Here is a 26399-nt window from a genome sequence, read left to right as displayed (position 1 = left end):
TCTAATATGCAGTAATTTGAGTCTTAAATTGCAGAATTTGATGCTGGAGTAAGACATTTTGTATTGCATTCTGTTTTTCTTTTGTATGTGGAAATGTATATTTTGAATTATATTTTATTTTTATTTTTGTTGCTTGCTCTTTAACAACCATCTCCAAATGCACAAGTTGTTTTTCAGCTGACAATTCAGAATATGATGCCAGAACCTGGGGTTAAGTTGCATTACTCTTTGCAAACTTTATTGCACTAGACCGACTAAGCCAAATCTTTGCTTACATTTTGCCAACCTGGGTTATCCAAATGGGTGTTATAGAAAGGAAGTGTCTGAATATTTTACATTTCTGGCTGGATAAAATGACACCGTGTATTTCCAGGAATTACTTTTTTTCTTCTTTACTTTAAGAGCAAAACGAATTTTAAAAACATCTTTACTGATATGCATAGCTGCAAGTTGTAATTTCTATTAACAATTGTTAATGGCAGGAATAATAGTGCTGCCCATTGGTGTGATTAAGCCCTCTTGTGTATGGAGGATCTCAGTGACATAACTACCCATGGGGCTGCTATGGGCCAAGTGGTGATGGGAGCTCAACAACACTGATCCATCCACTGAAGAGGCCCCGCTCTGCTCTGTTGCCCAGAACTTGTGCAGTAAAGAAAAGCAGAGTGGGAGCCTCCAGGGTGGATGAAAACATATCACTGGGCCACCGCCCCCCAATTTTGCTATGGGGCCCAGTGATAAATTGTTTCACCCCTGGAGGGCCTAAGTACGTAGAGTTGGCCTGTATACACCAACCTAAAGGCAAGCCCAGGTTTAACATTCTTTGCTCCACTGGCTGATCTTCTGCCTCTCCCTACATGTCCCCATAGCAACAGTTCTCTATGACTTATATGTATGTCCTTATACAATCTATGTGTATTCTACCAGTAATATAAAATAATTGCTTTTTATGCTAGCAGCATATATAAGATAATAAAACAAGGGATGTAGTCTGGCTTCTGATTATCTATTTCTCTTTGGAGGACTATCAGTTTAACACACTATCCTGAAAGAACCTGTTGCTTATACATTGAAGGTAGGCATTTTGTGCACTGAACGAATATGCCTGAAACGCAGGTTGTCAATTCTCTAGGAACTAGTAACACTACTGAGGCCCAAAATGGCTGCCACCAATGTGTGTAAGTGACAGACACCTGAGAATAAACAATGTCAGCATTTCATGTACCTATGTTTTTCCTGAGAACGCATCCTTTTATTTTCACTGGAGATGCAGAAGCTCAGTGTACCTCAGTGATGTCGTAGGAATATTAGTTCAACCCACAAAATGGCTACCTCCACAGTGTGCAATGTGCCTATACTTTTCGTTGAAGAGAATATATAATTTAGGCTAAGCAAGGTTTATTATGATTTTTTATAAATGTTCAATACAAACTGAAAAACCATGAAACATTGTGGAATAAAAACAATAATCTTTGTGTTTATTTATGTTTACTGTATTACCACACATTGGGATTTCCACATTGCTTGTTCAATTTAATCTTACCCATGGATCCCTAGGGAACATTACTGCTGACATTCAAATTATCAGAGAAAATTGTTTAATACTTATGTGGCTTTAGGTCTATGGCTCCCTGGCACATGACAAGCAACATTCTTTAGTGCCTCATGCTGTGTCCAACTTCATGATGACTACAGATATATAAAATCCCAGAATTATGAATTGTACCGATTCACCCAAATGCATACTTGAAATTTGTGAGCTAACAATTTGGACCAGTGAATTACAATTCATATTTCTTACCAAACTCTGTACTGTACCATTGTCTGATTTATCTGTTCACAGTTTAAACACATTTTACTCCAATTACGTAGCACTATTGTGACAATTTATTTGAGTTTTAACCAGGATAAGACTGTGAAGATAAGGGCATTTTTAAACTGGAAAAAAATGGCATACAAATCTATTTTGCTTCAATAAAGTGCAATATGACACTACCACTGTACATTATATGGGATATATGTTTTCCAGATGTATTATGTATTCTGACAATAGGGCTATGTAGTAAGGTTGAAATATTGTGTAGAGAATAAAAACAACTATAAACATCAACTCTGCAGTATGGTTTACACAGCTATATAGAGACCAAATGCAGTGTGCATTATAGTGTTCAGCAGTCTGGACTACTAATAGTATTAGTCACAGACATTCCCACAGAGAACATATCCATGTTTCCCCTAGTACAAGGCAGGGTTATTTAAGAGTTGCTTATTTAAGGCTATGTACATGTAAATTTACGGGTATAGACATTTGGCAATTGTTGATTCTAGCTAGTTGCCATCTTTCTCTTCCATTCACTGTGATTGGTCAGATTCTCCATTGGACTTTATTCGTCAAATCTTTGGTGAAGCAGGACCAGATTTCAAAAACATAATCACTGACTTCCAACGGTGGGCAAAGTTAGAATGCAGCTTAAAATGCAGATCACAGTTCCAAAAGTCCCCAAGATATAACACTAAAAATAGAATATACTGGGTTTATGTTCTGCCATTTAGCAAGATACTGATTTGTAACCAAATAGAATTCTTTTTGCATTTAGCTTATCAGTGAGTGAAGTGAATATTTGTTCTTTGTTATCCCTTTCCTTAATTATAGTTTATTATTTATATTACTATAGATAACTCTAAAAATGATAAAAAAAAAAAAGGCACCCATTAAACATAATTGATCTTAACATAGCAGAAACACATAAAATTTGCTCTTCAAAATTTCTATTTCTAGAACAAGCCTTTATTGTTTACATAGTTCAATATATATGTCAAAACAATACATTTATACGCAAAAGTATAATCATATCAATAGAACTTAATAGATGTGCTAGCTACTATATGAAATGTACAACTTCATTAATAACGTGAATGGAAAGGTTAAATTGTACAGAGAGCTTAGAAAAACTAGGTTTGTTGAAGAAAGTTGCCTTAGAGGTGACCTAGTTAATATGTATAACCAACCAGCGCTGGAAGTGGGCTGGTACACAGTGGTACGCTATACCGCCACTTCTCTTACTGTCTTCATTGCAAAACTATCTAATTCCATTCACTTACATATTCCATACCGCCACTTCTAAACTTCCCTACCGCCACTTCCTTAGTGTCTGTGTATAACTATATTCCACTGTGTATTACTAAATGCCAGGCCAATGCAATTATTTATCTAAATAACCTTTAGCACCAAAGACCATACATTGTACAAGGGATTATCAATTGTCCCCTTGAGAATAGGAAGGGTGGTAATGCTGTGGCATTTTTTACTACAAAAGGTGGTGAGGTCAATTTTCTTAACAGAATTTAAGGATGGATCAGATGCCTTTCTTACAACAAATATGGTATTGGCAGGGGAAGGCTGGACTGGGGCCCAGGGGGGCATCTGCCCCCTGCGCTGGGCCCATAGTGGGCTACCTTGGGCTGGGTCACTGTGCCAACTGCATTTTTGTCCTTTAAAATGTTCCTAAAAGGCGAGTCTTGCCACCCGGGCTAAAATTTGTCAGCCCTCCCCTGGGGATTGGTAGGTATAATTAGTAGAGGATATTGTTGGTGTTATTGATCCAGGAAATTAGTATATTAGGAGGTCACATTAGCTCTCTGAAGCTAATTTGACAACTGGCACATAGGGTTTTTTGCAGAACTTATGAAAAGTTCATCTTGTCGGATCTGTGTCTTTTTCAACTTTACTAATCATGTAACTATACAAAAATGATTTCCACTTTGATCAGATATTGATTTATTTCCAGTTCCTTGTCAATTTTGACATATGTCCGGATTGCTGGAGAATCGACTAGTGACTCTTCCTGGTCTACAATATAAAGAAATTCATTTTTCTTACATCTATTAGAATTTCTCCACAGGAATTTCTCTACAGGGAAGACACATGGTCAATAAAATAACATTTAATTGATATAGCAAACACCAGACAGACAGTATGGAAAAATCACAGTGAGGGTCACACAGAAAGTATGTGATATGTACACTAAAAAGATACATTCTTCACTGGCAAAATATACAGACCATTGTAATGAACATCTGTACATTTATACAATATAGTTCAGGAACTACCAGCTCTCCACTCTTTCATAATATATGAAGGCATTTGCTTCTTCTTTTACAAAATGAATGTATTGTATTTTCTGTTATTTTCTACTACTTTATTACAATTATTATGTATTGTATTTTTGTCCACAAAAACACATCATTTTTTTTCTCACTAGTCAAGTTATATCTGACCTGCTGAATGAGAACACACAGGCCAATCAAGGAGATGATTGGTTCTTGCCCTTCAGGGGAGGGCAGACAAGATTTAAAGAGGCAACACATGGGCAACTCCTGCTACTTAGTCCAAATGCTGAGTGGCATATCAATTTTGTTAATTTTGGCCACATAGGAACGAATTCAGAGGTGTCAAATTATGGCAGCTGTGTTTTATGTAGCATAAACTTGATTTTAGGTATTTCCTGCATATCTGACAATTCTCATTACTGACGGGTAGGATAGCTCTAGACCACCAAGGCACATCGCTTACTGTCCCTGACACCATGTTATATAGATCACTGACAGTTGCCTAATTGTCCGGGGCAGTGCCAGTCATTAAATATTTGCTGTTTTAACTTTAATTGTAAGGTATACAGTACATTTGCTTTTATTTTGTATATTGGATGCATATCCTTTGTATTTTATTATTTGCTATGTAATGTATTAGATTGTGTAATTACATACAACAAATGGCAAAATAACAATGTCCAGAGAACATATGATGGGGATTGTAGAACACTATGGCCAGATTAGACTGCACCATGCGTATTGCACTTGACTCCACCTGTCTGATCACAAACTGAACCAAGGAATTATATTTAAATGTTGGCAACTACAATATATATCCATGTCTGCTCATGGCTCAGTTGGCTCCAGTAAAGTCAAAACAAGATTAAGGAGCAGCCGGTCCAGCGTGATGGGCTAGTAGCAATACTAATGTTACTAGAGGACACATTAAATACACTGGTGCCAATTGTGTAAAGATAAAACATTTTGCTGGAGTCATATATTCTCTTTTGCAGCCAGCCTGTAGTAGCAGTATCCCTTTAATACACAAATAATATTGATACATGTTTAAGATTCTGTATATAAAAAAACAGTAAGTTCTGATGTCATCACTTCAGTGTATTATAAGGAATACCGCACCCCTACTGTAAATTATTCTGTATGCTAGAAGTCTCCTCTGAATTCTGAGACCTGTTTAAAAGTGCTCTGGCTACAGCTCTGGGCTTTCATGTGAGCATAGAACCACACAATTACTTTTAATATCCCTTTAATTTACAGTAGAGATGTATTATCCCATATATTATTCATCTGATGCATCATTGTTAATTATTTGCTCCCTCGGCAGACATCTGTATGCTCTCTGGTATTCAAAACAGTATTAGAATTGTTATTTTTCATAAATACACTTACCATACACATCATATTAGTAACACTTGTTAATAACCTTGCCATGGATAACATATTGGTTAGTGGGATGTTGCATAGAAAAATTAATAGCATATTTACCATGGAACATATTTATGGTTGTCAACTGTAAGTCTATTTACTAACAGTCATTTCAAATATGTTCATTTATTGTTCAAAAAAATATTGAGATAAGTATAACATGCTACTGGCACTCACTAAAGTAGTAATCACATACAACACTAGTGGTTTTGAGAGAGTGTAGTGCTGTAGTCAATGAACCCCTTTGTCTTCTGGGTGCTACTTTATTCATTTGTTTGTTTAAATGCATGTTGGCATTAGAATATATCAATAGCAAAAGCTGTTTTCTCATGCTTTGAAGTAATATACTGTTCACACCACTACTGGAATTTGGAACCTACTTGAATCTAAGCAGTTTTAACTGTTTAACAACTTAAACAATTTGCTGTTGGTTGGGTTGCATCTGTTCCTTACCACAGTCCGTTCCTTCAGATTGTAGCCCCAGCAATAGCTGCTATTTCCATGAGCACGTTGTTGGCTTCTTGTTCATACTCTTTAGATAGTTGTTTAGCTCTGTCTATGTTTTTTAGGTTCTCATCAAGGTTGTCCGCTAGACGTATCCGATCCAAGTACCCAGTATTTGTCTCCTGTATTTTATTAGCCATCTCAGTCTTTTCCTGGGCCACAGAGAACACCATGCCACTCAGTTTAGTCTGGATTCCAATGAGAAGCTTGGTTGCCCGACTCAGCTTTGCCATGGCTTCCTGGGCTTCCTTCAGGTCACCTGGGATGTTCTCTGCTTCTTTCACTACAAGGGAAAAGTTGTAACCTTCTATTTGTATCTGGATATCAGAATTGCCTGAAAAGAAAAAACAAAACGTTTTAATCTCCCATTTCAAATGAAAGTGATTAGAATGTTAAATATTCTCAGAACTCTTTAAGTCCAGGGACCAATGGGACCAAATTTCATATAATTTCTGGACAGAGCTGCAAAACATCATCCTTTTGTAGGTAACCCTACAAAGAAACATATCACACTGAGAAACAAGAAATGACTCCCCAAACTGCTTTTAGTTTGATCTCCTACTTCCTGATTATCTGAAGTCCTTACTGGAATCCAGTAAAAATACAATATATGATTAGGCACAATTGGGAGGTATGGTTTTCATAGTGTGTAATGTTGTGAACCCCTTACCATAATACCCTGTTGTCAAAGAGGTAAAGTAACTGGCTATATTAATGGAGACACCTTTCTTTGCCTGTTAGCCTTTAATGTCAAATATTAAAACATTCCTACTACCTACACACAGTGAGCACAGCTATTTTGTGCCTCATGTTTCAGCGATGTCACTAGTTATTAACACATGGACAAGCTATATGCTCATGTGTGTAGACAATGTTTTACTTGGCTTGGGGGTAGAATATAGTGTTACGGCCATTACTTCACATGCTTGTATTTTACTGTATGTGTCCTAGAGGATAATTTCCATTATCAGACAGAGGGTTCCTAGAAAATCTCACCATTTGGATATTCACCAAGTTAGGATTACTAAACAGACCTATGAAAATCTCTAGGGCTATAATGTGCAGAGGAAGACAATTATATAACTGTATGTTTACTAATTTTATTGTATATATCAGCTTGATGGTCTTTGTAGGTCCGCCATTATCCCATACTTGCCAACATTTCATTTTTTTTTCCCGGAAGCTGCTAATAGGAGGTAGGCGTGTAGGGGGCGGGGCCCCGAAAATTGCGTTATTTTAGCCCCGCCCCCGTTACGTAATGACGCAAATTGCGTCATTTTACAGTGGGGGCGGGGCCAAACGCCGCGATTCCCGGTGAATCGCGGCGTTTGAACCGTATTCTGCCCACTTCTGGGCAGATCAGGGAGATTGCCACACTCTCTCGGGAGTCCGGGAGACTCACGCAAAATGCGGGAGTCTCCCGGACGTTCCGGGAGAGTTGGCAAGTATGCATTATCCCAGTCATCACTGAGAAAGTACTGATACGAGAGGGGATATCAAGTGGCAAGTGTGTCTTGGGACCAAAATTAAGTGATTAACCACAAGGATGATCTGCTCTCCTGGGAGAACTACCCAAAATTCAATTGAATTTGACATAGTTCTTTAGTCATATTTGAGTAAACAAGTATGACTAAAGGTATTGGTTGTCTTCCTGCATCCAGTACAGACTACTAAAGACATTAACAGTAATTTACAAACTGGAAATATACAGATTCTGGGCCTGATTTTGAGTTAGGAGCAAAGCAAAGAAAAGGAGCAACTTTGCACCGGGACAAACCATGTTACAATGCAAGGGGGTTCAAATTTACTTATTTTTTTTGCACGCAAGGCTAATACTGGCTTTTGTTTTCATGTAGCACACAAAAACTTAATAGCTTTATTTTTAAACTGAAATTAAAGTTGATCTATAACATGCCCTGTTAAAAATATAAATCTGTCCCCACATTTTTTATTTACCTCCCCTCCAATGCAGCATGGTTTTACCCAGGTGCAAAGTTACTCCTTTTCTTTACTTTGCTCCTAACTCAAAATCAGGCCCTCAGAGCACATTTTTTGTTCACATAAGCCTATTTGACTGCTGTGTACATAGAAAGGTATATGCCTCTGTGCATATACATTGCCTTGCAATTTGCAGGGATTTAAGCGGAGACGGGACTATGCATGATGGGAAAATTAGAAACACCTTATGAATTAAACAGCCTAAATTATAAGGTGTTACATAAGAGCGAGATAATATTTGAACAGGCTTTATAAAGTGTGATATTTGTAATTGTAATGTTTTAAAATAATTGATGTGTGCAACAGTAAAATAGCCTCTTTTATATAGATAAATATATATTGTACCAAAACCCACCCTTTAAGGATGGGCCGCTACTTATGGGCCAGTGCTGTGTGCTTGCCCCCCGGGCTACAGTCTGCCAGCCCTCCCCTGACAGCACTTGCTGTAGTGAGAAAGACACAGTGCACTGCAGGATATGCACAATACATATGTGTGATATAAAGTCAGAACGCACAGAAAAAAAGTATTCATTTATTGTCCCCAGTTATTAATATAGTCCCCATGAAATACATTTATTATGATGTTACTAATGTCTACTGTACATAAAATTTTTACAGTTGCTCTTAAGTGCAAACACATGTTCTAGCATGCATACGAGACAGTCATCATTATCACTCAGCACTTACACCTGACTTGTAGCTGGTGCAAGTGATACGACTGAAAAACAAGTACCTTAGATATGCACAAAACTTTAATCAGATGCTGCTGCGTGCATTGGAGCTTGGCACTCCTTTACTGTACATTGACTGCGTTCATACTCCCCTTTCCCTCCACGTTCCGTCCATCATATTGCAAGTGTCCTTTGTACCTGTAGATGAATTGCATACACTTGTGTTCTCTGGTGTATAGTCTGTTTCTGGGCATGGGCAGAACAATTTAGTCCAAAATATAGCATGCACCAGCACTTACATTGCTTAATGAATCAGGCACACAATCTTAAGTACCTATGAAGATCAGTCTTTAGCTTGGGTAAGAAGGCTGTGCAGCCGCCAGCTAAATCTGGGACCCTCCGCGTTGTTGAATCTTCACCTCTTCAGGCTCCTATACATTCTTTGAACCACAACACAAAATCTTATTTTGGGTGCAGTACAAGGCACATTACTGCAGCCAGAGGGCGCAACCTTTTATACCCCCAAAAAACACTGCCATCTTGACACACAGAGCAGGCGCTACAGCACAAAAATAGGAGCATGATGTCGCAAAAGTTGGAGCAATCCAACTTGTACTGAGTATCTACCTTTTTCCAGGTTCATAGCTGAAAGGTTTCCCACAGTGTCCTTACATAATTGCAAACTGTTATCAATTCCCAGATACAATGTACCTGGAAAAGTCCCTATTTTTCAATATTGCCCAATTGAGCAATATAATTCCTCTTTTTGTGCATGTTAGTTGCATTTCTCAACCCTGTATTTCTTATTATCTTGGCTTTAGAAGTTAATATGTATTGATAATGAACATTTTTAAAAAATAGTTACAATTTTAATCAGTAAACATGTCAATGTGGGTTGTAGTGCTCCATGGTCCACCAAGACAGCACAGGACGTAACAATCTTTGCTGCACCCACTGACTGTGCAGCCAAGTGACCCAGGAAACTGTTTGAAAATGTTGGCAACAATGCTAACAGATAGTCTAATCAGCAATGACAAACCCCATGATCGTACATTTATCTAAAATATCCGAAAAACTGATAAGCTCCTGAAACTGTTACATACTATATACTGCAGATTTGTTGTCTGCAGTTCTTTTATAAAGAGTTGTAGTTTCAGCTGTCCTCCCGTATGCTGACAAATGAGGATTATGATCTGTTTTATAATTTTTAGTTGAATATAATTTGCACTTCATCTGGGAATTGTCAACTTAGAAGAAAGCATTGAAAGGACACCTGTAACTTTATGTCTGTATATAGTAGCAGATATTGGAAAAAATTGCTATCCAATATGTTATCTTGTTTAAAGCCTCTGTCTTTCCCATCACTCTGTATAATTAATTAGCCGGCCGGTTAGAACGTTTTCCTCCTTGTATTAGATCCTAACCTAATGGAATTGCCTCATGATCCGCCTGGAACTCAGCTAGCTGCTGGTTTATTTTCTTTAATGCGGGTTTGTTTAAGATTCGTATGTATTTTGGCCGAATGTTTGCCTCTTTCTGTGTCTGGCTGGACAGATTTATGGCCAGTGAGGAGGTTTTGATTTGCACACACCACCAAAAAATAAAATCTGTAAACTGGTCTGAGACCAGGAAAAGTATGAAACTCTTACAGAAAAGTTACAATACTGCCATTTTGCCCATTGGATCGAAAAACATACTATGAAATAAAAGGACAACTCATGTTATTGCTACTACTATTACTGCTAATTATTGAAGGAACAAATGAAGAAGTGTAGGTTCCTGCCGAGATTGTACCGTCATCAGGGGCGGATCTAGAAAAAGGCTGTACCCGGGGCGAGATAGGGGGGGGGGGCAATTTAGGCCCCGCCCCTTTCTAACATATTAGGCTGCCGACGGCTGCACAGTATGTGCAGGTCCATCCAGCCGTGACAGGCAGGGACAGTGTGCTGCCCGGCTGCTCTGATTGTGTTTTAAACACAGTCAGAGCAGCCGGGCAGCACACTGTCCCTGCCTGTCACGGCTGGACGGACCTGCACATACTGTGCAGCCGTCGGCAGCAAGTGTCTGCTAGGGGGGGCGATCGCCCCCCACTGGATCCGCCACTGACCGTCATTTACCTACACTACTCTTTGATCCTCAATGCCATTTGGAACTTTTAGTTTCTACATGAGGTCTCCTAACCTATACATATATTGGTTATGATTCCTAATATGTGTCATAAAGAATATTAAGGTCATTTTTTTTGTGGTCATTTTAATCAATCCAATTTATTCATTCATCTATGTATACTATTATGTGTATAATCTTCTGGTATTGGTGAGGGATCTTATGCTTTTATAAATTTGATCGTTAAGGATTATTAGTAAAGAAAATACCCTTTGTGTTACTCATCCTATTTTCCTTTTTTAGGATCTAGATCAGGCCTGTCCAACCTGTGGCCCTCCAGATGTTGTGAAACTACAAGCCCCAGCATGCTTTGCCAATAGACAACCTGTTGATTGCTAGAAGGGCATGCTGGGACTTGCAGTTTCACAACATCTGGAGGGCCGCAGGTTGGACAGGCCTGATCTAGATTGTAAGCTCTCACGAGCAGGGCTCTCTTCCTACTGACTTATGTCCCACCTTCTTTGTCTCCCTGTCCTAGGTTATGTTCTATTTTATGCCTAAGTTGAACTTGTATGATTTTATACTTTCTCAGTTTTATGGATGTGTTTTAATATGTATGCCTTATAATGCTGTCTGTCCAGCGCTACAAAATCTTTGGTGCCTTATAAAAAGGCAATGATGATGATTGCAGTGCCTCTATGAGTTTCTTTTGTGGTTTTATGCACTGGTCCTCCCGGCACATATTAAGAACAGGCTTGGGGCTAGAGTTACTAAACTGCCGGTTTGAAAAAGTGGAGATGTTGCCTATAGCAACCAATCAGATTTTAGTGAAATGACAGTTAGAATCTGATTGGTTGCTACAGGTAACATCTCCAATTTTTCAAACCCGCATTTTAGTAAATATACCCTCTGAAATCAGTCTCTACATCTATGTCCAGAGAGGGGAAACACCTTTAGCAGATGCACTGTAAATATCACTTAAAAGTCGTAGCTACAATCGTTGTAGATAACACATTGGTTAGAAAATTCTATAGTGTGCACTTGTCACGCCTGAGGATCTGTCTGTACCCGGATTGGGTTGTGTCTCTGGAGCTGGACTGGTGACTACGTGGGCAAAGCTGGGTGGCCTGATAATGTTCCTCTGCATGTAGTGAAAGGACTGGTGCAGATGGTGATTACACTAGCAGAGGAGAGCAAAAAGGAACTGGATTGCTGGAATGGACTGGAACCGGAATGCTGGACCAGACTGTAAACGGAATGCTGTAACTGGAATGCTGGAACCAGAATGCTGAAAGAGGATTGCTGTAACCGGAATACTTTAACCAAATTGCTGGAAGTGAATCAGAGTGCTGGAATCGGACTGAAGCCAGAATGCAGACTCTACTGTCAGAGCTGGATTAATAGCAAGACTGCAAACTGCTGGGCACCAGGTTGATGTCTGAAATACAACGTTGCACTGGCAACAGGTAATGGCTCCAGGAAGTCCTTTTATAGTTGTTGTTGATTCCTGATTAGAGACTGCAGTGAACTGGGCAGAAGCAGCACTCTGAGTTGCTGAGATAGACCAGGTGACTATATCCAAGATGGCAGCTCCCATGGACTGGTTTTGGAGGGAATCTGAAATGGAAGCTGTTATCACCTGATTGGCTGAGAGGAATCATGTGACCGAAGCCAAGATGGCCACACCCATACTCTGATTCTGGAGGGATCTCTGGAGTGGAGACAGACTGGACAGCATCTTACAGAGGGGTCTGAAACCAGCAGTGCCTGAGGACTGCAGACACAACTTGGAAAGGCAGCGAAGAGGTAAATGATAGAACCTGAGAGCCTAGTGTGTGATAGTACTCAGCCTAAAAGGTAGCTCTGGCCCATATAGATAGAAGATAGCTGAGAGCATACACAAAACTCTAATGACATAAACACTTCTTATGATAATACACTATTAACAGATCCAACCAGGCATCCAATAGAATAATAAAGATAATGCAATAGAATTTGAAAAAGCAAACATAGAAGTTCACGTCTTTAATATCTGAGAGGGACAAATATGTTGATCCTCCCTACTTGTTCCCAGTTCTGACACAAATACGACAGAGATGAGCAAACCAATAGCACAGTCTTTCTGGGTCACTTAACTTGACAAAGCACACAGGGTTTCTGGTAATACCACTTTTGGTTATCTTTTCCTGATAGAACAAAAGACCTATTCTGAAGATTCTATGAACAACAGTCCTATTCTGTCACATAAGATGCAGATGCAGAAACAAATGTATTAAAAACAGGCGGTTCCCTTTTTTTTTTTTTCTATTCTGATGCTGCAACTCACTGTCTCCTCTACGTTAACGTATGTCACAATTCACAGTTGTAAGGTTTCCACTGGACTGGATATGCTTTAAATGATTTTATGGCCCCTCTCAGGTATGGAGTTTGGCAGCTGCATCCACTCCTTCCAATTAGTCTCTTTCTCCCTATCTTCACCTCTCCTTCCACCCTCCTGCTCTCTCTGCCTGATGATTCAGTCTCCAGCTCAGTTTCTCTGCACTGACTTTTTCTCCTGCTTGTCTCTCTGCCTGGCTCACACTTGTTCCTCTCTCTGGCTGCAAGCTCCGCTCTCCTTCTAAGCATCCCTTGCTCACTATCCCACTCTGCACCAACTCTGCATGACTCTGAATGTCAGATCTCAACCCCAGGCTTGCAGGGAGATGTAGTTGTGTGACAGCCAGGACCCGGTCAGTTGCCCATCTCAGACGCTGGTGCTACAAAAGTTCTATAGCGCAGTGGTTCATTTTTTAGAGCTTATTGTATAGATTATATGGGTCATGGGTAAATGATTTGATTTTTTATTACTATTTGAAAAGTGTTTTAATAGTGCATACAGAAGGGGAGCATACAGAAAATTAAAATTTCATGGGTCATAACAGTAGAGGAACTGGACGAAGAGAGGAAGCCAGCTCTCAAAGAAGGAAGCCCCCAAAGAAGATCATCGAGTGTAGTGTTGGAAGAAAATGAAGAGACACAAGAGAAAGAGGATCTCAGCTCTGGCAGCAGAACACCAAGGTTCACTGTCAAGGAGAACAATGTCCCCATCAGAAATTTCCTGTGATTGTATGATTCCATCCTCATAAACAAGGTGAAGTTACCTCCTCCAAGGCCAAGCAATACATTTAGAAGTCAATTGCAGATGCAATCATCTCCATTGTTGTTGGACCACCTGCTAGATAACCTAAGCCTATGCTTAGAGCCCGGTGGCCTGTTCTTAGTGGCCTGGGTGTATTTAAGCCAGACCTGGCTTGAAGGGGGCTGTTCACCTCATTGCTGTGTTTCCTGGTAGCTGGTCCCTCCTATGGGAACAGCCATTAATATGCTGAGTCATGTATTACAAATATATCTCTCCTCCCCTCCTCTCCTGTCCGTCTACTTCTCTCTCCACATACGGTTCTGTCTCCCACAACATTGAACAGCAGTTAAGTGTTTTGGTGGGTATTCATTTAATGTGGAGAGGGGGGGGGGATTAATATTATTAGGAGAATGCTGTGTGGGAAAGGTCTTTATTAAATGTTGGGGCTATAAATGTAGTGTAGGTTGGTGGTGCTACTAATATATTGTTTGGATTTCCCCTATGCATTAATAGTCTAGTTCCTAAGAGGTCGCCTTTCCCAATCACTACGGTCTCACTAAGGTCTACAATCGTACTGCCACTAATTATGTATTCTCAAACCGCCATGTACTCTCAAAGCCAGGACCTGCATATCAAAAGTGTTATAAGGTGCAAAATAGCTTCTATGTTTTACATATACACTATGCATACATACAGTATTTTCCACTTACTATGCTTTGCCTTCAGTGTCTCTATGCAACCGGCAAGGTTGGAAGTATTGCCATTATACAGTTGAGATAGAGACTTTTTCATAGTCACATGATATTCCATCTGTTTATTGTAGAGCTCAGCAATTTCTGAAAACTTCTCATCATATGGAGCCACATTTACTTTCCTCACAACCAGTTTGTCTCCTTTCTCCAGAACTGGAAAAAAAAGAAGATAAGCATAATATGTGTTGATAGGATACAGTCTATGTTAGATCCACTAAACGTTATAGTACTTAGGTTCTATTGTTATTATTAGCATTTATTTATATAGCGCCACTAATTATACAGCGCTGTACAGAGAACTCACTCACATCAGTCCCTGCCCAATTGGGGCTTACAGTCTAAATTCCCTAACACACACACACAGACAGACAGACAAACACACAGTCTAGGGTCAATTTGTTAGCAGCCAATTAACCTACCAGTATGTTTTTTTTGGGAATGTGGGAGAGAAAACCAGAGCACCCGGAGGAAGCCCACGCAAACACAGGTAGAACATACAAACTCCTCACAGATAAGGCCATGGTCGGGAATTGATCTCATGACCCCAGTGCTGTAAGGCAGAAGTGCTAACCACTGAGCCACTGTGCTGCCCTGATCTTGGAGATTCTGTTTTGTGACTGCCTTTTATACATGTAGGTTTGATGCTTACTTTTTTATTGGAAAAAGTGCACGGGATAATGTAAGGTGTTAGATACTTCTCATTAATGTATAAGGCGAGATCTAACCTCCACCCACTCAGAGCTTGTGCACAAATCGAGTCCTTTTGCATAGTGTAAATGTCCCCCTGCTCCATACTTAGCAAGGAAACCTCATTTTTCCCAACTCCTTATCAACTCTTCTCTGCAACCACCGCTATCTTGCTCCGCAGTCCTGCGCATTTTGGCTAAAGTCTAGGTGGACTTACACAAATTGAGGCCTATGGTAAAATTGTGCTATGCCTCGGCCCTTTTGCACGTACTATGGGGCAGATACAACTGAGCAAAAATCTGCATGAAGTGTCTCCGGAATGGGCAAGAGAAATCTCAATCATTTTGTTCGCACCTTAAGTAATTACATTTTAATTTTGGAATGGAGGTATAAGTAAGAGAAAAAGAAATGTGTGAAGATGACAGCACAAATGGCAGACTGCCATCCCTGCCATTGTACAGCATATTCCTCTAGTGGTCTTTACTTAATTCTTGACATACAGTGACCTCCCAGCTATTTTCTGCAGATAGAAAATGTATTTTTGAAATCCAGGGACATAGCTTTAAAACCTTGTACTGTCTCTGGAAATAAGGACAGTTGGCAGCTGACAGTTACATATTTAGGCACAAGATAATAAATGTACAGGTAGTTTTGCCGAGATGAGAGAGAAAGGACATGAAGAGAAGAATTAGGAATGGCATACCTGTCACTTGTCTTGGAATTCTGAGTCCTTTGGACAAAGGTTCATTCTGCAAATAAAAATTAAACAATATGTGCACTTAACAGCAGATACACTTAACTTAAGTATAGATAGAACCAAGAAATATTTGACCTTTCAATAGACAATTAGGGGTATATTTACTAAACTGCGGGTTTGAAAAAGTGGAGATGTTGCCTATAGCAACCAATCAGATTCTAGTTATCACTTATTTAGCACATTCTACAAAATGACAGCTAGAATCTGATTGGTTGCTATAGGCAACATCTCCACTTTTTCAAACCCGCAGTTTAGTAAATATACCCCTTAGTGTTACATTTGCTAAAAATCGTGTTTGAAATATCCGACGGTTTAGTGCTACAACTCACCAAATGTACCAAAGGGCGGTTTGAGGCTTGAATGTAACAACTAAACCGCCAGCAGTTAATTCGAAACTGCCAGAAAACCACCAGAAAAATAGGCAGCTTTTTTATACCTGCTTCTGATAACATGCTTGTCGTTCACAACATAAGAGGAGGCACCATTGATTTATGAATTATGGGGGCAATCATGATTGATTATGGGGACAAATTTAATTTCTAATTTACTTATGGGGCAAATTTTATTTTTCATTATATTAAGGAAGCAATATTATTGTATTATATTATGGGGTAATATGAGTTTATATTAATGGTGCAATAATATTTGATTTGCTAATGGGAGCAATAATTATTTATGATGGAGGCAGCATTTATAGTGCTCTCAAATGGCACTACAAGTGGCAGCATGCACATGCTGGCACAACTTCATGTTAGACACATCTGGGGCCTGCCAAACTGCAGAGATGAGGTAGCATAAGAAATTGCACCCCAATGCAGCCTGTTCTGCAGCTCTTCAACTTCGCAGAGGCTAGATTTAGGCTTTAGAACAAACACAAATGTAACTACTCTTTTTAAATGTGTTATACCATAGAAGGGGTATGCATATACCCAAGACCAGGCTTGTGATGCCTCGAGTCTTGATAATTAGTCTCTCATTTACCAGCAGCCTAAAAATACACAGCATAATAAATATATATTTTTAAAATATATTCCTTATATAGTACCCATAAGTTACATTATTTGAAAGTGTTAAAGAGGCACGTGCATGATCCATTAGTGCTGATCAGCACATTTAATACAAACCCAAATTCTTAGGCCCTTAAACAAGTGAAGTTAAAGGGGAAAGTAGAAGCAAATTTAATTGCAATGAACGTAGACTTTAGCACCAGAAAAGTTATGGAATAAGGGATATTTGGTAAATGATGATCCTAATATCACTATGTATCCTTTTAGTCTCTAGGCAGAGGAATAGAAAGTTTGATTGGGGACAGCATTAAATGCATTTCAGTACAGAGTCTTCTGCCATACATTCTGTTGTAAGATTGGGATTTTCAGTGTTTGAACAGGAAGGTGCAGCCCTGTTTACCATTGTAGTCATGTGACACAGAAATACTTTCTCTACCTTATTCCTCCTCCATTACCATTATCTGTTCTGTAATTATTTGTTTTATCCAATTGTATGTTTGTTGCTATTCAAATGCGGTGATTGAGTAAACCAAGTAGAAGTTTCTAACCTCTTATAAGGCAATCATATTGAGTCCCCTCTGTGATTGTGCATGGTATATTTATTGTGAATGTACTGTAAGCAAAATAACCTGAACATTAGTGTAAGGTGTCCTAATATTAGTCAAATAATTTCCTATGGGAGCAATGGAACTGGTATACAGTCCACTGAACGGGATGTTACCCACCCACCTGATGAGATTGAGGCCAGAATGTAAAAATGAAAACCCACCGTATGCCGTTCCCCCTAGCCTCATGCTGGGGCATCTATGGTGGTGATTTGCAGAGCCGTAACTAGGCCGGTGCGGGCGGTGCCGTCGCCCAGGGCGCAAGCCCAAAGGGTGCGCAGCAGCCGCCCGCTACCTGCCTATGCTCCCTGGCTCAATGACAACCACATATAGCTGGCAATATAGCCAGCTATATCGCCAGCTTCACACACACAAAAAACTCATTACCGGCATTAGAAGCAGTCATTCCACCCAAAACAGGAAGTTCGGCATTTGGAACGCATGTGCGTTCCAAATGCAGGAAGTACTGCATTTGGAACGCAAGTTTGCGTTCCAAATGCCGAATTTCCTGTTTTGGGTGGAACGACTGCTTCTAATGCCGGTAATGAGTTTTTTGTGTGTGTGAAGCTGGCGATATAGCTGGCTAAATCGCCAGCTATATGTGAAATGCCGAATAACGAGTGTCATTTACAGTGGCAGTTCGGCAGAGCCAGGATATCATTGCTGTGTGACAGGTTTCATACCCCAAGATGTTGGCTTTGAGGGTTACAAAGAAATTGTCTGGACAATGAGCAGGTACAGTCTATAGGCATAAGTACCATTCCACATGTTTTTTGTTCCTGGTGTAGTGCAAAACACAAATACCCAATGCACAACACTAAACGAGCATGAGTATATTTAAACAATAAGAAGACAGGGGAACTGACTGTACAATCTTATGAGCGTGTTGGTTGGTCCTAAGGTTGTCTTAAGCTGAACTTTCCCTATACCACCTAGACAGCTTGGAACACATATTACTAAAACTTGTAAAGAGTCTGAAACACCTTCAGCCCAACTAAGCTTCAGGCAAGTCTGAGCTCATTGAAGAAGTGCACGTAAAAAATAAAAAGGCGCGCTTAGCACAAAAGGACACACTGTGTACCAGCTTGATGTAAATTGTTCCAATTGTGTCTTTAAGTTAACAGACAATTACTTTTTGTTTATGCTAAAAACTAGAAATAACTTTTGTAATTTCATACTATTCATTTCCTTGGGACCATGTTTCTTTTCAAGGTAGTAGACATAAGTGTTTGTGATGTGTGCCTCAAGTAAATTGGGTGTGTATGTTGCTGGTGCAGAACTGCGAATTGTGAGGACACTGGGGGTCATCAATGCGGGTTAAATAAATCACCTAGGCAGATAGTGGGTGAAAGACATACATTACAAAACATTTCCTGCCCAACGATCATTTCAATTCCCTTTACTTTCAGCAGGGGCAATAGTTAGACACTGCTGCTATCCTTGTATACCATGTTCAGAGCCGTAACTAGGGCGGTGCCGTCGCCCAGGGCGCAGCAGCCGCCCGCTACCTGGCTCTGTATGTACAGGCTTTAACTTCCGCAGTGAAACGCTAGCCACACCCCCACGTTAGGTTGGCCACACCCACTTGACAAATGTCACTCCCACTTAGATGGGGGGCGCCGGTGCCCTGTCTCGCCCAGGGCACTAAAATGTCTAGTTACGGCACTGGTGATTTGTATGCAGTTTGGGCTGTGCCCGTGAAGAGGGCGAAGATGGATCCGAATCCCGCTGCTGTGCCCGTGAAGTGGGTAAAGAAAGAAGGAAAAGTTGACTCACCGTTCCTGCATTCCAGCGCCAGTGAGTATCTCGCTTCTTCTTCTTTCTTTCCCGCAGGTCCGGGTAGCAGGGGGGCGGGTGAGCCAATCAGGGCCCACCTTCCCCTGCTGGCCAATCGTCGGTCAGATGAGTGAGCCAATCCTGGCTCACCTCTGGTTGTTTAAATTAGCGGCGCCCCAGCGAGCCAATGACGTCACACCAGCGGTTATTAAAGCCGCCAGGCAGCACAATCTTGCCAGAAGTCCGCCGGCGGAGAGAGAAGAGGACGTTGTGGGACGTCCGGAGCACCGGATCAAGAAAAAGTCATCGGAAGTGGCAGGATGCCCTTGTCAGGGCAAGGAGCTACCCTGCCACTGAAAGAAAGGGCTAAGAGCGTCCCCGCACAGAAGACTTCAGGACAGCACCGGAGACGCTGGCGGGGAGCACTTGTAAGGGCTGAGAGCACCCCCGCCCAGAGAATCGCTGGAATCCCTGCGCCGAACGGGAAAAGAGGCGCCGCCGGCTGGAGGGTTTGGAAGACCCGGAGTAGACGTCGGGAGCATGAGAGTATCCTGCACGGAGCAGGTAATTATACTCCGCGTAGATAGGTTGGGCACAAGGCCCGGGGCACTGTCGGGCACTAGGCCCGTAGCTATTGTTAGTGGGCAGAAGGCCCTGGCGCCGATAGGTATAGTTAGGGACTTGTGAGGGTACAAGGCCCTAGTCAGCTGGGCTCAGAGCCCATAGTCAGGGCACAAGGCCCAAGGTAGTAAAGGGCATAAGGCTTTAGTGTCAGTTGGGCATAAGGCCCATAGTCAGGGCATAAGGTCCTGTAGTTAACTGGGTATAGAACCCATAGGTAGAGGGCATAAGTAGAGAGGGCACCAGGCCCTTGAAGTAGAACGGACGTGAAAGCCCACAGTTAAAAAGGCAGCCCTAGTGTTGTATGAGTAAAGCTAGGTGATAGTCCTAGGCAACAGTCGAGCAGAAGGCTCCTGTTAGTACTATACTAAAACGTCTGGTTAGATAGCAGAAGTGTGTATTTCATGGTCAGCCTTCCGGATACAGTAGCATTCGCCTGTGTGGCAGCATTCGCCTGTGTGGCGAATACTGTATTGTGCATTGTATTTGGTTGTGCTGTGTGTGTTTATTTACAGGTGCAAGACGTCAGGCCCCCATTAAAGGTAGGCTCTTGTTTCCTTACAGTTTTCCTGTTCTAACCTGTGTCTGTGGGGACAAGGGGTAGTTAGGAGCACACACACAGTTAGGGAAGAACACACGGTAGTCTTCCCATCCCGTAGGTCCCTGGGGTTACTCTGGTTTCCAGAGGCAGTGATTGGGCACCTCACTGGCAGTGCAGTACAGCCCATTTGAATTCCAGGGGACGTCCCGTGGTTTCATTTGGGTGTTCCAGTCTAAGTTCCAGCAGGGTCCCTGGCGGTTCCAGATTGGGGCGGTGGTCTGCTTGGGTTAAGGCGGCCGTTTCGAGTTTCGGTAGTGACAACTGGTGGTTCCGTACGGAAGCTGCCACTCTCTGTGTGACCTGGGTGAGGGTTTAGGAACAGCCCTCCGGAGTAGACGTGAACACCGGCTGGTGTTCCCCGTTAAGTAGAGGGAGGAGGCTTAGGGAGTACACTACACACAGTTTATAGTCAAGTTGCGTTCCTGGCCATTAGTTAGTTGTTAGGGTCGGGTCGTCTGTTGTTAGTTAGTGCCAGTTGTGTGCGTTGTACATACTTGCCTCACTGGTAGAGTAGAGGGAGGCTGTGTTGTGTCTGTCTTCCACAGGTGACAGAGAGGAGCAGGACAGCAGGGACCGGAAGTTGGAGTGCCCGGTGAGTATAATGCTTTATTCCTACTTCTATAAAAACAATATTGATTGATCTGCGCTCACCAGAGGGGGGGGGAGGGAAATGGAATTGCTGCCACTATCTCCTGTGAAGGACAGCCTGAGCTTCACAATAAAATTTCATAGACAAATATGCAAAGGAGTAGGCGCAAAATAGGGTGGGTATTGAAATTACAGCAGGTTACATACAGTACATAGATGTCCAAGTGAAAGAGAATCCTACTCTACTCCTCCTAGGAGTGTGTTGATGAGAATGGGTAGTTATGTCCAAATAATGTAGATATTCAACAAAATAGTGCATAGAATCAGAGTCTAGACTCTCCTTTTCAGTAGACAACACCACAACATACTTCTATTTCCCTCTGAAGACTGTTTCTCCTCCTCACCAAGAAGACATCGAAACAAATTGAATTTATTGTAAATAGCATCCAATTTATATTAACACACAACCATTTTTGGTTCGAGAATAAACACTATCTACAGGTAAGGGGCACTGCCATGGGCACCAAGTTCGCACCCAGTTATGCCAACATATTCATGAGTAGATGGGAAGAGGAATGTGTATGGGCAAATACATCCCTGGTTGCGAACTTGGTCCTGTGGCGGAGATTTATAGACTACATTCTTTTCATTTGGAAGTGAAGTGAGGAATCCCTATGTACATTCATTTCAGGGATGAATAGGAATGACCGTAATTTGTCATTTACCACCATTTGCGCCCACTCCTTTGCTTATTCCTACTTCTGGTGTGTGGAGAATTTGGGGCGGGACTGTTCCTGATCCTAAGTACTCGTAGTCCCGTGCCCTTGGCAAGAACAACTCGAGGTTTCGGCAAGCAAGATTGACTTAAGTGTATCTGCTCATTGCCGTGGTCTCGGACAGTCCTTTCCTGGTGGGCACAGACTTAATTTCTGCTTCTTCCATAGAGGGAAGAGGAGTGAGGTGAAAGAGGTTCGGTTGCTGTCTACTGGGATAGGAGAGCGGCTGGGTTACTCGGAAGCGGACAGGAGGTCACCATCGCTTGTAAGGTAAGTTATCTGTGTGTGTCTGTCCTGTTCCCCACAGGTGCTACAGTTACATCAGTGTCAGACTCACAGCTGAGCAGGATCTAGATTTGCGCTGGAGGAGCACCTAACAAGACACATAGTTTTGGTTGCTTCACCAACCTTATACCTCTTATTTATCCTATGTCAATTGAATAGGCAACTTGGCAGGGGAAAAACAGCATACAGTCTTGGTTGTAATAATCTAATTGGCAAGTATAAGAGGAAAACCATAGCAATAAGTTTAAAGAGAAACAACAAAGATATTAAATAACAAAATGCTGGCCAAAATGTAAGAATCAGTCTGCAATTTAGCATCACCACGCCTATGCCTATCTTCTATTTTAATTCCAACATGGTCACTGACTGCCAAGATAAAAAGTGTCTTAAGGGAATATCAATAGCAACATATAATGGGGCAGGAACACAAAACAACCATATACACGGCAAAAAAAGAAGCTCCATTTAAAGGTCAACGATAACAACTCCGGGTGAGCTTTATAGTATATGATTTACAATGACGTGTTACGAATAAGTAGCTGATCTGGAGCCAAACAGAATTATAGAGAGAGCAGTCTCAGCGTTCCACAATGGATATTATGTTCTGTACACAGGTGCAGTACTGAAAAGCAGGAAGAACAATGCAGGAAGTGGGTGTGATACAGAACAGGTTATTGTGTAATTTTTTATCTCAAAATAATATAATTTGCATATAAATAAGTGGGGTACAGCTGTAATGGTAAACATATTAACATTGTTAGTAGTTATTTTACATTTCTTGGTACTATCAGTGTTAATCACAGTAACTCTATAGACTTGCTTATATCTGCTTCTTTTATCCCCTGTGTACATATACTCTCTGTCCAAAGATCAGTTTAGTAGTCGGGTGTTTAACAGTGAAACAATATGAAAGCAATAAGGAAACAAGAACTGTGTAAAAGTGGATAATACTGTGTGATTTTTTTTAAGTGCTATAAGTACACCTATTGTAATGATCAGTACAATACTAAATTTAAGAGTGTGTTCCTACCTCTTCCTCACTGGTTTCTACACAACACCCAAAGCATGAGAAGCAAGACATGGTCACAACGAGTGAGCTGCATGGAAAATGATACTTTGATTAAAAGAGTGAAACTGTCAGAGAGAGAGAGAACAAGATCACAAGACTATGCAAAAAAAAAAAGAGTGGAGCTCTGGTGACATGCCAAGTGCCTGCTGACAGTAAGAGAAGTTGAACCAGTTTCCTGACTGCTCATGTCTTAGCTCTGTAAGGGGGAAGGCAATCGGTGATGCAAGACAATCCCTTCCCTTTATTCCTGAAATTGAAGGAGGGCTCTGACATTGTAGGTATCTTTTCTATGTGCAAGCAAAAGAAAATATTGTCTGACAATCAGAAACAAATATTATATAAATCACTATGTGTCAGCATATGCATAAGTAGGAGAATTTTGTGCACAATATATTCTTTAACATATGCAGCAAGTCTGTTGAAATGTTTCTTTTTTTCCTTTCCATCAATGGATATTGTCAAGTAGAAATTTCACATAATAAAAAATAAAAAAAAACTTTAGCTGAGTTAAAGTAGACAAAAAAAAATACTTGTCATTAAACATATCGAACTTGCTAAACATAGGATTTGCACCTGTATAATGGAATATTGTACCTGTATATAGGTATTGTGTTTGGAAAATCTGAAAGACCTTGTTGTTTGGTGCCTGGGCTGAAGGGATGGAACAAGCAAAACACCGTTAACGTGGTTGGATTGTATTTACGGTTCAACCCAGTGGTGGGCCAAAACAGTAGTGGGAAATTGTTAATTACATCCGTCCCCCCTGCAAAATAAGTTTAGTCTTAAAGTGCTGAACAGGTGGCCACAGCTTTTCTTATAAAGGGTATTCTATTAAAACATGTATTAATGGCCACTGTATAAAATAGAAGTTAAGACTCTGGGGGCTTTAAAAGGCAGATCCCAAATCTCAGGTGGATATGCAGAACAACAATAGCTGAGTATAATATAGTGCAGACCACCAGATAAATGAGGTCAATATGTCACAACTCTGTCAAAATTTGTGTTCCAAGATCAGGGGATAAATGCATCAAGGTGCGGTTTTGCATTTCCAGCGATTTTCTCAGGCGAGTTTTAAACGGCGATTTAATATAAAATCTCCAGAAATGTTTTTCTTCCAAAATAGCCATTCTCAAAATCAATACAATTCGAAGTCCCGATTTTTTGACACTCTAGCTATACTGTACAAATCTCCAAATGTATGAAGCTGCAATTTTCCAAACTTGTCTGAGTTTGAATTGAAAATCGCCAGAAACAACAGGCTGCATTCTATAGGCAAGCTTGCCAAACACATCACTGTTACACTGCAGGACAATGTTAATATAACAGGAGGCACAATGGGAGTTTAAGTAAAGCATGTTTTTTTGTAAAGGGGCAAAAATGATTATTAATTTTCTTACAGTGGACAATTTATTTTAATAATAAATTGGTGGGCCAAATTTAATTAATGTTTGTTTACAAAGGTTTATATTTAATTGTATTATATTACAGTGGCTTACTATTTCATCACCAGTGGGGCAATAATTAAATTTGTATGATATGGCAACACTTAATATTTCCAAATGGGGCACCATTCAAAGCACATACTTGTGGCACTAAAGCACGCTGCGTTTTATAGGCATGATTAGCAAACACATCAGCAATTGGTCTGTGCAGGCTAATGAGGACTATAAAAAGGGACTCAAATGCCCATTACTCTGACGGTGGTTGAAAATGGTGTTGGTAGGAAAAAATCTTGTTGGGGGTTTTGGAGCAACATCTGATTTTGGAGTCAGCACTGACAGGGAGAGAGGAACGTCCACAGCACCAGGCTCCTCTTAGTCTGCGCAGGCCATGTGGGTTTGTTTTTCCTGTGTTTTTAAGTTGTGTTGCGATCATCTAAATGTATTTATTTTTAAATAGAGGTGAATATGGATATGGGTGTCAATCCTGGTTTATGACACCTCTGTCATATAGGGGTGATAGAACTTACCTTTGACCTTTAGAAGTCCACCTTCAGGTGCCTTGATACATCTAGTGGTGTAATTCTCTATGTCCCAGGTAAGGTGGCTGATATGGCACTGTAGTGCTGTGTGCTGCATAATTAGGCCCTAAACCAAAGTATATCCCTAAAAGCAGCAATATACAGTAGCAAAACCGATGAGCTTATTCCAGCAGCTGATGTTCATAATACAGAGGGGGACGACAGGCCATAAAGGATCATACAGACTTGTTTTTCAGGTGAGAATGTTTTTTAAGTAAATGTATTTGTTGTGTAATTACCAGTGACCTTGTTTTTCATTTTTAACTATTCTTGTAGAACCAACATCATTATCAACATCATACGCACAGGTTTTTTTTTTTTGGCAAACACCAATACCCCTATTTTAAGGGTATGTGTATGTTTGTTGAAATAACCACTTAGGCTCTATTGGAAGATAAAAACAATATCATAAGTGTACCCAGATTACTCAAGTAAACAACACCAGTGTGCATAAGAAAATATTTATTTCCTAACTATATTGAAATCAACATAAATAACACTCTGCACAATGTCACATGTCTGTGTCAAAGAATCAAAAAAAGGCACTTTGTCATAAATGTAAACCAAGGAAAAAAAAAAAAATGTCTTGCTTTGCTTTGGGCTCAGGAGACTTGGGCCTGCTGGTGGATGCCCATCTGCCACCCCAGATCTTCCCTCTGCTACGCACAGAAGTAGCGAGCAACGATGGGTTTGGGGTAGTGCTTTCGGTGCTGTCAACTGATGATGATGGCACTGGTAGCCCACACACTTAATAAATTAAAAGTCAGTGTTCAACTGGATAAGACTGTTATCTATTCGTGCCAACGAAGTGGACATCTGTTGCTGCCTATGCTGTATATTCCGCAGATATCTGAATTCTTTAATCAGCTGTCGCTTAGTCCCTCTCAGGGACTCCTGGTGGAATTGCACCAAATTCCCCTGTA

The 26399-nt window shown here is 40.7% G+C and overlaps 1 protein-coding gene across 2 annotated transcripts; it reads right to left on the bottom strand.

Annotated features, from left to right (window-relative positions):
• Positions 1-2787: 2787 nt before the first annotated feature.
• On the bottom strand, positions 2788-23561 carry LOC142161336 (uncharacterized). 2 transcript variants are annotated; one of them, XM_075216861.1, is made up of 5 exons: positions 23418-23561; positions 16075-16120; positions 14643-14837; positions 5989-6373; positions 2788-3850 (listed from the first exon to the last, which is right to left on the bottom strand). In XM_075216861.1, the coding sequence occupies exons 1-4, from the start codon at positions 23466-23468 to the stop codon at positions 6003-6005; spliced, it is 663 nt and encodes a 220-aa protein (XP_075072962.1). In that variant the 5' UTR covers positions 23469-23561; the 3' UTR covers positions 2788-3850; positions 5989-6002. The 2 variants fall into 2 exon arrangements, with proteins under 2 accessions (XP_075072962.1, XP_075072960.1); XM_075216859.1 differs by lacking the exon at positions 2788-3850 and having other exon boundaries at positions 3930-6373; positions 23418-23560.
• Between the last annotated feature and the right edge of the window lie 2838 nt (positions 23562-26399).

Source organism: Mixophyes fleayi, chromosome 6 (genome assembly GCF_038048845.1).
Source record: "Mixophyes fleayi isolate aMixFle1 chromosome 6, aMixFle1.hap1, whole genome shotgun sequence".
Taxonomy (NCBI): Eukaryota; Metazoa; Chordata; class Amphibia; order Anura; family Limnodynastidae; genus Mixophyes; species Mixophyes fleayi.
This window is presented reverse-complemented; position numbering and strand designations above follow the sequence as displayed.